The sequence below is a fragment of the Lissotriton vulgaris genome, chromosome 6 (genome assembly GCF_964263255.1).
Source record: "Lissotriton vulgaris chromosome 6, aLisVul1.2, whole genome shotgun sequence".
Classification (NCBI taxonomy): Eukaryota; Metazoa; Chordata; class Amphibia; order Caudata; family Salamandridae; genus Lissotriton; species Lissotriton vulgaris.
The window spans coordinates 444315907-444328738 of NC_141694.1; the positions used below are offsets into that span (position 1 = coordinate 444315907).

Consider the following 12832-nt stretch of genomic DNA (forward strand, 5'->3'; position numbering starts at 1 on the left):
CCATCGGACCCAAGCAATTTTCAGCCGATTTCCCAGCTCCCTTTCTTAGAGAAGGTTACTGAGCGATATGTCAACACAGTGTTGGCGGAATTGTTGGAGCATAATAATACGCTGTATCCCTCGCAAAATGGGTTCTAGCCATGTCATAGTACGGAATCAGCATTATTGGCAGTGACGGAGGATATCCGTAGCTGCCTAGATGTCGGGAACTCGGCGGCCTTGATTCTGTTAGATTTAAGTGCCGCCTTCGACTCTGTCTCCCATGACATTCTTCTAGGTCAGCTACACGATATCGGAGTCAGGGGGCTGGCACTGGTGTTGTTCCAGACCTCCTTGGAAGGTAGAACTTTTCAAGTGGTGGTACCACTTTTCCACTCTCAGAAGCATGTCATTAGACATGGGGTTTCCCAGGGCTCAATATTGAGCCCTGCTCTCTTTAAGATCTATGTGCAACCCCTAGCTCTGTTAGCAAAAAGCAGAGGGTTGTCATTGCTTTCCTATGCGGATGACACCCAGCTAGTTATCGCCTTCTCTAAAGAATGTCAAGCCAATCTCTTGAAATTCGGTGAGTACCTTCTAGCTATTTCTGACAGGATGATGGCAAACTGCCTACAGCTGAATGCCGCCAAGTCAGAAATTGTGGTGATGGGCAGAGACGGGGCCCTCTTTTCAGAAAAGTGGTGGCCTAACAAATTAACGCCTTAACCGCGGCGGGTGCAGGCTTTCTAAAGGGTGGGCGGGGCGGCGTCAGTCGTTGGCCGTGTGCAGCACTGGGGAGGGAGCACGGAAGGGGTTAAAACCTGCACCTTGTCAAAGAAGGCAGTAAAGAAACTGGGATTCTGGATTGATAGTGAGCTCTCATTTGACGTACAGTCAAAAGCCTTAGCGGGTTCAGGTTCTCTTGAGAGGGCTGAAACCGCTCCTTGGTTACTTCTCCCCTAAGGTGCGTCAAACTCTATTTAGGTGCCAACAAATCCTGCATCTCTCGTCTCCAAAGAATCCAAAATGCGGTAGCTCATGCTCTGTTTGCATTGCCCAAATCTTGCTCAGTTACAAACTTCCTGCCTCAACTCCACTGGCTGCCGATAGCTAAAAGAGTCCACTTTAAGACGCTGTGCGTAGCTCATAAAATCTTGACACATAAAGGTCCACCAATCTTAGCGGATCTCCTGGTCCGATATGTGCCAAATCGCCCTTTACGCTCTGCCAACTCTGGCTCAGTTTGTATTCCTCGCTTCAAAAGAGCCAGAACGGGTGGCCGCTCGTTTAAGGTCCAGGCGGCGCAACTGTGGAATTACCTTCCTATGTCTATCAGAAGCCTTCAGAACCATCTAGCATTTCGAAAGGCCATAAAAACCTGGCTTTTCTCTGTGTAGGCCGCTCTCTTGGGTTGGAGTGGTCTAGTGTCATCTGTTGGGGTAGCGCTGGGACGCCTCGTCACTGAGGCAGCTAGGCGCTTTATACAATTCTAAAATAAATTTCGAAATAAATAAATAAATAAGTACAGAAAATAAGTTTTGATTCTGAGGCCGGGCACACACTATCTACTATTCAAGGTCGCTCTGCCGATGCCAGCCACAAGATAAGTGGGAGAAGGCGTCTATCTAGAGGGAAAGGTATACGCTAATAAGAACAGTGTATTCATTAGTGAAGCAAAACTTAGCCTTGGAGAAACACAACTCAGCAGAGGCCTTTTCTCAGACACAGTGAAGAATATGTTTAGCTTATAACTCAAAATGGTGCAGGCATAGAAAATGGCACCTCAAATGCTAATATACATAAAACAATGCGCGAACACAAATGTTTCTATTCTAACAGGGGCAAAGAGCTAAGAACTCAGAAACACACATTTCCAGAGATGCAAATGCTGGGTTTGGCATATGCTAATGACAGTCATTTTCGACTATGCGTAATTGAATTAACTATTGACTACAATAACCAGAATGCTTAAGATGCTTATCACCAGCAACCAACTTATCTCCTTCATCTCTGGATCAGTAAATGGCGCCTAGATGCTCCTTGGAGCGATAGTTGCGCGATATAAAAGACCAATTACATTACATTAAGAGAAATTATGCAGATATGCAGACCCTGGTCTTCCTCCCCTCTCATCTTGCAGAAAAATGGCTACCTCATTCGATCTATCAGTAGTTTTGGGAGTGATGCCTTAGCTGGGAGACTATAGTCATCCTTTTATGCACCCCCAACTTACTGGCTATTCCCTAGTCCAGACAGTCAAAAACCTAGAAACACAAATGTCCAGAGATGAAAGCACTGGCTTTGCCATAATTTCTACTCTAAATAATTGAATTGACTCTGAAGTGCAATAACCAGAATGGACTGGGAGAACTGGCACACTTACTCCTTTCTGATCTTGTGTATGATTAGGACTCTTGGTTTTGTCATTGTCCTCCTGGGGGCATCTACAAAACTTTTCTGAAACACAAATGGCTGGATTTTCAAAAAGCCTACTGCTAGATTTATTTAAAACGTAAAATAAATGGATGACACCAAATAGTTCTGCTAAAAATGGCATTGCTCCCCTTTGTAGATTGCAATAAAGCTTCTAGTATTCATAAAATGCTTAATGACAAAGATAAGCTGAGCGCCTGCCCAAACTCACCATTGGTCACAAAACAACGAGAAAACGTCACCCTTCTTCCATTAATCTTTCTAATCACCTCACTTTCAGATGCAGAACAGTGATAGGCTGGAGATTAATGGCCAGAAGTGGCACACTGTAAAACATGCCTAAAATGCCTTCAGACGGTTTACAAATCCGTTTTACATTTCAAAAGAAATCGCAATCACCATGCATGAGGATGTTAGAATGAAGAAAATCATCACTGCTATGAATGTCTTAATGAATCTCCAGTACAAAAGGGGGTGGTGATGGACGGAGCATCTGAATCAATCAAGCACTCACACCCAGTCAAAAGATCTGGGTTTAATCCATCACCGTTCTTTAGCCCACTCTGCCACCCCAGTTCAGACATGGCTATATGCAAATCAGTCTGACCCTGTGCCTCATGGGAACAGTCCAGCCCGAACTGCCAAGCCATGTCTTCCCTGGATAGGAAACAAGCCTCGGAGGACCGGTTTCTGGCATTCCAGCCGTCTTCAGCCCGGCTTGCCTGCATCCAGTGGCAAAGTGAGCAAGGGACTCACGTCTGAGCATACCCTGCCACACTTGTGGCGGCCAAAAGCGGTACAAAAGGGGGTGGTGATGGACGGAGCTTTTGAACCAATCAAACACTCACACCCAGTCAAAAGATCTGGGTTTAATCCATCACCGTTCTTTAGCCCACTCTGCCACCCCAGTTCAGACATGGCTATATGCAAATCAGTCTGACCCTGTGCCTCATGGGAACAGTCCAGCCCGAACTGCCAAGCCATGTCTTCCCTGGACCGGAAACAAGCCTCCGAGGACCGGTTTCTGGCATTCCAGCCGTCTTCAGCCCGGCTTGCCTGCATCCAGTGGCAAAGTGAGCAAGGGACTCACGTCTGAGCATACCCTGCCACACTTGTGGCGGCCAAAAGCGGTACAAAAGGGGGTTAAGAGTGGGCTAAAGAACGGTGATGGATTCAACCCAGATCTTTTGACTGGGCGTGAGTGTTTGATTGATTCAGATTCTCCGGACATCACCACCCCCTTTTGTACCGCTTTTGGCTGCCAAAAGTGTGGCAGGGTATGCTCAGACGTGAGTCCCTTGCTCACTTTGCCACTGGATTCAAGCAAGCTGGGCTGAAGACGGCTGGAATGCCAGAAACCGGTCCTCGGAAGCTTGTTTCCGGTCCAGGGAAGGCATGGCTTGACAGTTCGGGCTGTACTGTTCCCATGAGGCACAGGGTCAGACTGATTTGCATATAGCCATGTCTGAACTGGGGTGGCAGAGTGGGCTAAAGAACGGTGCTGGATTCAACCCAGATCTTTTGACTGGGTGTGAGTGTTTGATTGATTCAGATGCTCCGTCCATCACCACCCCCTTTTGTACCGTTAATAATCTCCATCATGCACTTTTCACCCCACTTGTCCCTACTTATGACGTTGCAGTAGACAGTACATTGGTCCTGGTTTCAGTAGTATACTCTTGAATTGCTCTAAACAACAAGTAATGGTAATGCATCTGCTTAGGCTGTAATAACTAATGCGCTGTTTTAAGCAATCACCGTCTGAAACGAAGGAAAGAGCTCCCTGTCAAGTATTATGAGAGTGGAGAGTATATGGTGCAGCGGCCAGAGCATCTGACTCAGGTTCTGGGGATCCTGGTTTGAGTGTCTGCGGAGCAACATCCTGTGGTTCTGGGCAAAACACTTAGTGCCAGATGTGTCAAGATTCCATTTTTCGAATTCTAAATAGCGATTTTTTGCGAATCGCTATTTAGAATTCGCAAAATGGAATGTATGTACAAAATCGCTATTTTTTAGCGATTCCTTAATATTCTTTATTTGCGAATTCGCATTTTGCGAATTCGCAAATAAAGAATAATTTCCAATGCATTCCTATGGGCCAGGAGGCCCATAGGCATGATAGAGCAATAATTCTCAAATTGCAAATTCGCAATTTGCTAATCGCAATTTGAGAATTTTTTCAAGGGTGCAGGGGTGTCTCAAAGACACCCTGCTGCACCGCTGAAATTTACATGTTTGTGCATGTGGCACACATACATGCCCTATGGGCATGTATGTGTGTCACATGCCACCCTCACAAATGCCAAAGTGGGCATTTTTAAAAGAAATCGCAAATTACCACCAACTACAAGTTGGTGGTAATTTGCGATTTCTTAACACAAATTTGCAATTTCAAAATGTTACATACATATCATTTAAGGAATCGCAAAAATTGCGATTCCTTAAATGCTATGGCAAAATAAGGAATCGCAATTTTTCGCGATTCCTTAAATTGCGATTTTTTAATACATACCAAATCATGCTAAAAGGCCGTTTGCGAGTCGCAAAAGCCTTGATACATCTGGCCCATAATGTCTCCATAAGTTGCTATATAAATCTGCTGCAGGACAAAAAAGCATAAAGATGCGAAAACATTTTTTTTTTTAAATCCACCAAAGTGGATGTTTGGGCTATGGGAAACTGATAAGAGAAGCAGACGAGAAACAAGCATTGGCAAATGCAGGAAAATATTCTACAGCCAATAGAAATGGAGGAAAAGTAAGTGGGACGCACAGGAAACAATGAAAGGTAGGAAAGATAGGAGGCGGGATGTAAGTCCCTTTTAAGTTTATATTTAAAGCAATAGATTTCACAAGCACAGTGCAAGCGCTGTGCAGGTGAAATCTAAAAACGGCATTGATTGTAAAAGCAGATAAGAGCAGCTTGTGTCCTTTCACCCGAAGCGGAGAGCGAAAGGCGGCCAGTGACAAACTCCAGACTCGGTTAAACACCCCAGCAGTGAGAGCCCTGGCCTCCGACTGCATGCACAAAAGTAAAGCACACATACATTTCAGAAACCAATAGCAATGAAGCACCCTTCAAAGGTTTTAGGTTAATGGGGTGGTGTAAACATTTTTATTTAACGTTAAAAAGCATAAACAAGTACTTAAAAAAATAAAAAGAGGCTAACATGTCGCCTCCTGTCTCGCTTTCATCTCCCTCCAGCGGTGATACCTGGCTGTGCACTACTGCTCTGGGTAAGAAACGCTGTTACTGCTTCATTAAACTTATAGCACTTTCCTGAGCACTGCTGATAAGGTCCCACCAAAGTTGCTGAGAAGTGCCAGCATCGTCCTATCAAAAGTAAATCAGCTCAGAAGTGCTGGTGCTGTCTGATTAAAAGTGGTGCAGCCAGCCGCGGCCGGTGGTGGGAGTACCTGCGGGAGGTGACGTGGGGAGGGGGGGCAGGGTGGAGGGTAGTGATGTATGGATTACGGAGTTTAACAGGTAAGTTAACATATATATCAATAAAACGAATTTTGTTGCTTGCACTGCATCACCAAATGCGATGCAGTGCGCACAATGAATTTGGTTGTACCATTGGTCCAGCAGGTGCAGTGGCACTGGGGCCCAGAGTCCCAAGGGGCGCAATAAACGTTGACATTTTCTGCATAATACTTCGCGAACAGCATTCAGAGTAGCCATTTTCCTTGCTTGCAGCAGGGTGCATGGCATGCATGCTTAAGTCCTGGCTGGTTCTTACCCATTAAAAGCATATCAGCAGTCTACTACTGTCTCTTGAAATCTTAACAGATATGCTCAGGTCGGTATTGGCTTATTTAAAAAGTGCTATACAATAAAAGTCCTATATAAGAATGCAACAGAAAACATTCAACAGAACTTGTCCCAGACACCATTTATTTAGCCACTGCGTTGCTTTTAACGCTGCTGTCCACTTGGAGTTCCCCGCACACAAGTGAATTTCTTTGCATTCTTTGACAGCTGGAGCTGCAAATAGTTCCCTTGTGGGTAGCTAGCAGTTCATGGAGACTACATTTGAAAAAAAACAATATTGCTTTGTAGCCTATACATGTGTCGTATCTGCCAGGCCGCCAGACTTTACAGAAACATCCAATAAATAACTAAAGAATCTGTTGTTTTAGATACGTCATCCCAGAAAGATAACAACTCCACTCAGATGCTATCTGATTTAAAAGACACAGAGCTAAACATGTCATCATTTATGATTTGTTGTTTGTGAATGAATTTCTCTATTTTACCCTCTATGTTCTACCCTCACTTCATACACTGTTTTTATTTATAAACAATTGCCGTTTTGCGTCTCTTAACATTTCTTCTCTCCTGCCACACTCACAATTAATGCTACTTTTGTTCTCTATCATTATGAATATGTCACCTTTTAGGACTGGTTCTCACTATACACAGCTACAAATTAATAAAAAAGAAAAAATATGAGCGGTTTACATTTTTGTCCCAGTTTAGGTTTAGTATGATTGTGCATGAGCTCCAGCTTACATTTGTTAACAGATCTTTCCTCCGTCTAGTTGTAGCTATTAAATTCCATCCCATATTGTAGTTTGTATTCTGTATTTATGTAGGAGGATAAGTACCTAACAATCTTATTATGTATTTTATAAACCTATATGTATTGTTTTTTTTTCTAGGCATGATGCCTGCCGAAGCTGCAGATGCTGCCCTCTCCTACATGAAGAATAGGGTACATGGCCACGGTGGTGTTATAGCTGTCAGTAAATCTGGAGAGTGGACAGCAACATTTACTACCCAGCGGATGGCATGGGCAGCTATTAAAGATGGCCTTTTGACCTATGGCCTTAATCCAGGCGAAAACCTCCTTGAAGATATTGGCAATTCAAATTAGTTGTTAGAACCCTCTGCTATTCTACATGCACGCATAACAAGATGGTGTATTGATGAAAGAGAGGTGTGCACAATTGGTAAAGGTCGCACTTCAGCAAGCGTGTTAACTATTTTAAAACTTAAGTAGCTCTCTCAAGTTCATAAAGTTGCCAATATTTTTTGGGTGAAATCCCCCCCGCATCCCTTAATGGGATCCGCATGAAAAAAATGGTAAAACATCGTAAAAATCATACTTTTTGCAGGAACTTTCTTCAATATTTTACAAAAACGTATTCTGAAACATCTTTTTATTTATGTAAAATTCTCTCTGAGGTGAAGTTTTGAGTGGTGGAACACTTGACAACCTTGTGGCTTTGAAATATTTGTCTTGTGCACAAAATTTCCCTGGCTACATTATTATTTAACAACAAAATAATGCTAAAATTTGTAAACAAATTTAATCTTAGGAAAATCTTTCTAAATCACACTCACAGCTTTTTATAAGATATTATGGTAATAGCTTGTTACTCTACAGATTCTCTTGTAGGATTTTTAATTAATGGGTATTATCTGAGCTCAGGAAATAGCTTGAGTTTGCATTGCCAGGATTCAAAATTGTTACTTGCAATTCTCACGGTGGTCATCAGCAAGCAATAAAGGCCGTATTTAGAATTTGGCAGACGAGATGCATTTGCACTATGGTGGACGAGGCATCAGCCTTAATTTTGATGAAGTATCCCATCCATCAAACTCTAAATGAGGGTGAGGTCTGCATGTGCCAAGGGAACAAATTGTCCCCTACCAAGGAACCTGCATTCTGTCCCCATCAAAATTGGTCTCTTGAGGTAGAATTATGTCTGGCTTCAATCACTGCATGACCTCTCTCTCCTGTCTTTCCAACATGCCTATCACTCACATAACATGTCATCTGCCTGTATGCGCTCAAAATGATCTCAACTCAAACAACCCCATAAACACCCCTTAAAAACACTTTTCCTAAATAAAAGCTTGTAACTACTCATGCTCCCAATTCCAGAAAGGTCTGTTACCCACCCACCGAAACTTCCCATAGAAAAGTAAACCTCTATGCTCCCTGTACAATTGTAACGTCTGAGTATCAACTCCCAAAGTCTGCAAGATTGTCTGTGTGACTCGTCCTTCGCTTCCCAGGTGATGCTGGGGTAACATAGTTGCTTACTTATAGTTTGTGCAACTCTTGTCACCGATTATCAATTTGCAGGGTCCACTTGCCTTCTGGCCACTGGTTGTCACCAGCAACTCAATCTGGAGGGCTTCCTCTCTCAATTGACAGAATGTGAGGTCTATAACTCAACTTTCAGTGTCTGCCGTCATTAGTATCCCTATATATGGACGACATTCTATTATATCTTCCTGATGCATCAAGCAATGTAGCCCCCATAGTGGAGGCGTTTTGGGATTTTGTGGGGTGACGAGTTTGTAGATGAACTGGGGGAATCATGTGTTTTCCCATTTTGTTGCGATGCTTCACTGGAGATAATTCAACTGGGTGGAGAACTAATAACTTGGTTGATGGCAGCGGTTTGGTACCTTTGTATTTGTCTTTACCACTCTCAACAAGATCTATTTGAGGGTAATCTACATCAGATGTTGACGGCACTCAAGTCGCAAACGCAATTTTGGCAGCTGCTGCTGTTGGCTCTAATGGGTAGAGTCACTCTCACCGCGATTATTGTCTTCCCTCGTTTACTGTATGACTTTGTAAAGGTCTTGCTTTTCTCCCTTGACACAGCAGGGAATTTGTTACAGGATAGTCATTTACTACAGGTTGACCAGTTATGTCAGGATTATAACATTCTGCTGAATCAGTTTGTTCTACACAGACAGTTATCGGGAATCCATAGGTTTCTGTGGGGTAAGATTGATATAGAGCCACCCACCTTTGCAGTAATACATACCCCACACACTATGGGCGAAGGACAGCATTTTATCACATGGTTTTATAGAGCAATTAAAAAACATATTGGGGTCTCATTTACGGAGCTCCGGCAGGAATTGGAGGAGAGTGTGGGCGTCCCTTACACGTTGCGGAATGAATACGGGCACTTGAATCACCTCATGTGATTTTCAGAAATGCATGATTTAAAAATATTTAATTAATGTTACTTCATTGGGCTACCTCACACCATCCTGATTGAACCATATGTTCCCAACATCAATTCTTAACTGCCCCAGATGTCGAGCCCTATAGCAGACTTCAAGAAAATGCTTTGGTCATGCACTAATATAACTGAATTCTGGCACTCCATGCACACTGTATTGGCTATTGTCACGGAGTTCACAACCCTCAATTCATAGGAAGCAACAGCATTGGGAATATTTCCCAGAAAGAAGAGTCATAGTGTGAGGGTGCACTTGGCGAATCTAGCCCTTCTCTTGGGAAAGTACCTGCTGATCAATCACTGGTGGGCTCAGCCACTCCTGTCTTTTGCACAGTGGTGAAGGGTCTTGCAACATTGGGGTGAAGCAGAGAGTTCCGTGCTGCACTGGGAAGAAACTCATAGAATTCGCAAATGCCCCATTGCGGCAGCTTGGGACACCATGCTAATGGAATACAAAGTACTTATTGCTGAGAGGCCCACTGATCAAAATGCATTATCCCCTGCTCAAAATGCACCCTCCCTTGTTCAAAATGCACAGTCTTTCTGGTTGATGGTCTGTTGCAGGTTCCCCCTGTTCAACGTACCCCTCTTGCCTACTTAACTGCCTAGTCATGTAGAATGCCTGAGTGCTCTGCTTTGTTCTCCCCCTCCAAGTTGAAATTCCCCACGTTTTCAAAAATACAATGCATCCAATCCTCAGTTAACTGAGGTATTATGATCCTGGCTCAGCAAATATATTAACCTCTTTACTTGTTTTTAATTACATTATATTATATAGAAAGTGATGCTCATTGAATTGAATAACTATGTAATACAACATTGATTAATTGAAAAAGTTAATAAAAAATTTTGAATAACCAGGAGCGTCTGCCGTCATGGGTGTCCCTTCCCAACCTTGCCTCAGGAAAAGTGCGAAGCTCAACATTCTGGCAACCATGGGACTAGGAGTGGCCTTTGGAGCAGGGGTACAACAGGGAAGCAGTGGACCCTCTTAGCTCTGAAGAAGGCTGAGGAACATCATCGTAGATGTTTTGAATTAGCCATTACTCCAGGAACAGCTCCACTCTCAATTTGTTCGGGTGGCCCAGTGATCCAGATGTACTTCCATCTGTCTCTTCCGCTTATTCTTGGGAATGCACCGACAGCTCACTCAGTTCCCTTATTCACTTTTTCATGTGACCAATATTTGGTCCATCTGGGCTAATTACAATTCCACACCAGTTACCCTTTGCGCTAGAATTTTGTGATCCATTCATAGCGGCCCCAAGTCAATGGCCACTCCATTAATTCTTGGACCCTTAGGGTCCCTTTCCTATCTTTGACTGCCCCTAGGATTTTTCCAAACTGCTCTGTCTTTGGAGAGTCAGTTCCAGGTATTTAGGGGAGGTTTTGTCTCTTTCTCTTCCAGTAATTGCCAGTGCTGCATTTCTTTTGCCAATGGGGCCTCATCAGTCTTGGGCTTCACCATTCTTTGCAATGGTGAGCACTCAATATTACAGGGAGCAGTCTCAAAGAGTCAGGTACCAAAGTCCCAAGGTTTCAAACAGCTACCTTAAGGGCCCACTCAATCCCTGTTTGGGAATGGTCTTGAGGCAACCTCTTTTCCCTCCCGGGTCCAACGTCACCTCTAGTGCATCCCTATGTCATGACAATCAACCTTTATAAGCTCCCTCCTTGCCTTAAGATCACTAGTCGGCCAACCTGACTATTTTCAGTATCCAAGATAGCTTAGGCGTGTCTGGGGTACAGGTCACCAACTGGCACCCCACAATAGGTTTTTTGTGAGTTTGTAGGAAAGGTTTTCCTCTCTTCTGCTTACTTATGGTCCGTCCAAACCATGCATTTTTAACAAAATTTAGTACACAAACCACATTTTGCGCATGGGAACCAAATGTTCCAATGCGCAAAATGTTCAGCATGTACACAAATCTGTCCCTATACAAGGTTTGCACTCGCTGCCATGCCTGCTGGATGTGTGGCAGGGGCAGAATACATCTCTCATTCACATAATATAAGCAGAATTTGCTAACTCTCCCATCACGTTCACGTCAATCTACATATACTATCATAATCTAATAAACCGATCCCCTAGCAATTTACATCTGCTTTCTGACAACCGTATGTACTAATTATCTGTCTTTCAAAAGCTACATTTATTTGCACACACGCAACGGCAAACTATAATCAGTATACGTGATTGATGGATGTGAACGAAGAGTTGTCATTTGGAAACGTAATATTACGATCTTCGGGGAGGAAGGTGTGAATGAGTCTGTTCTACATGGGCAAAAGCGTCTTAAATGCCACTTTACGCTCAAGGGTGTAACGCAGCCCCCTGCAGCCTCTGCGCACAGGGAAGTCCCCAGCCATTTGGAGACCCCATTCAGCTCGAGTCTAATGATCAGTGGGAGATGGGAGACTCGGGGATCACGTCCTACAGGGGCCCATCGTAACGCCATTGAGTCCACTTATTTGACTGGTCGTACTTAGAAGGAGAAGAAGAGAAGTCTAACCCAGACCACTTTGAAAACAGTGATAAGATTGTATAATTCATTCCCCTATTAAGATTTTGCATGATAATCCCCACGTTTAATACATGTATTGTATGGACCCCATACACCTATCCCGGTTTAGTAATGTTGACATGAAACTTTGTTATAATTTCCTCCTTGATTGTTATCTAAAGTGCAAATTAGAAACCGTACAAAGATGTACTTTTTACTTAATTAGACATATTTTAATAATTGTAACCGTGCAATCGTTTTTTGATCCTGACTGTTTGTATTTGATGATCAGGTCGTTGAAAGGAACCAATAAAGAGACACATGTCGTTCATTTCTCTTAGTGAACTCAGTTTTTAATGTTGATAACATATCATATGACATCGAATAGCCTTGCACGAGTAGCAATAATTGCCATAAACGCTCCTTACAATGAAGATTGCTTCGTTTACATCAAAACTGTATTTACAAATAACACATGCAATGGTTTAAAATAGTTGGGGACTTGCCTGTCCCATTCTGCCCAGATATTTTAAATTTAACTTCGATTGTAACTCGTGTAGATTCTCTGGCAGGTTCATAAGATATGTAAGAAATGTATTTATGTATATATTGAGTTTTGTATAAGGCCAGGCAACCAGAGAATGCTGCATATCTCCCTCAAACACATTGCGTTCGAGTAATGTATATTAACAGATGGAATCGGATTTTGATGTGAGGCCAAAGTATTTAGCTCAACCACCCCATCTACTTCCAGGAAAGCAGGTCTACGGGTACTTAAGATTGTTTGAGGGGGTGTTTGAGGCGTTTAATGTTAAAACCTTTAAGAGACACATCACTTAGCCTGACTGTAGATCTGCAGTGTTCATCATGTGTATCTGCTTATCTATGGAGAGACAACAAGCAGTGCTCATGATCTAA

The 12832-nt window shown here is 43.2% G+C and overlaps 1 protein-coding gene across 2 annotated transcripts in view; it reads left to right on the forward strand.

The window, feature by feature from the left end:
- LOC147707445 (isoaspartyl peptidase/L-asparaginase-like) overlaps positions 1-12245 on the forward strand; it is a 1215953-nt gene extending 1203708 nt beyond the window's left edge. For both annotated transcript variants that reach the window (XM_086926453.1, XM_086926454.1), the window contains exon 7: positions 7077-12245. In XM_086926453.1, the coding sequence (XP_086782579.1) occupies positions 7077-7291 (215 nt within the window). In that variant the 3' untranslated portion in view covers positions 7292-12245. The remainder of the gene's footprint in view (positions 1-7076) is intronic.
- Positions 12246-12832: the final 587 nt, after the last annotated feature.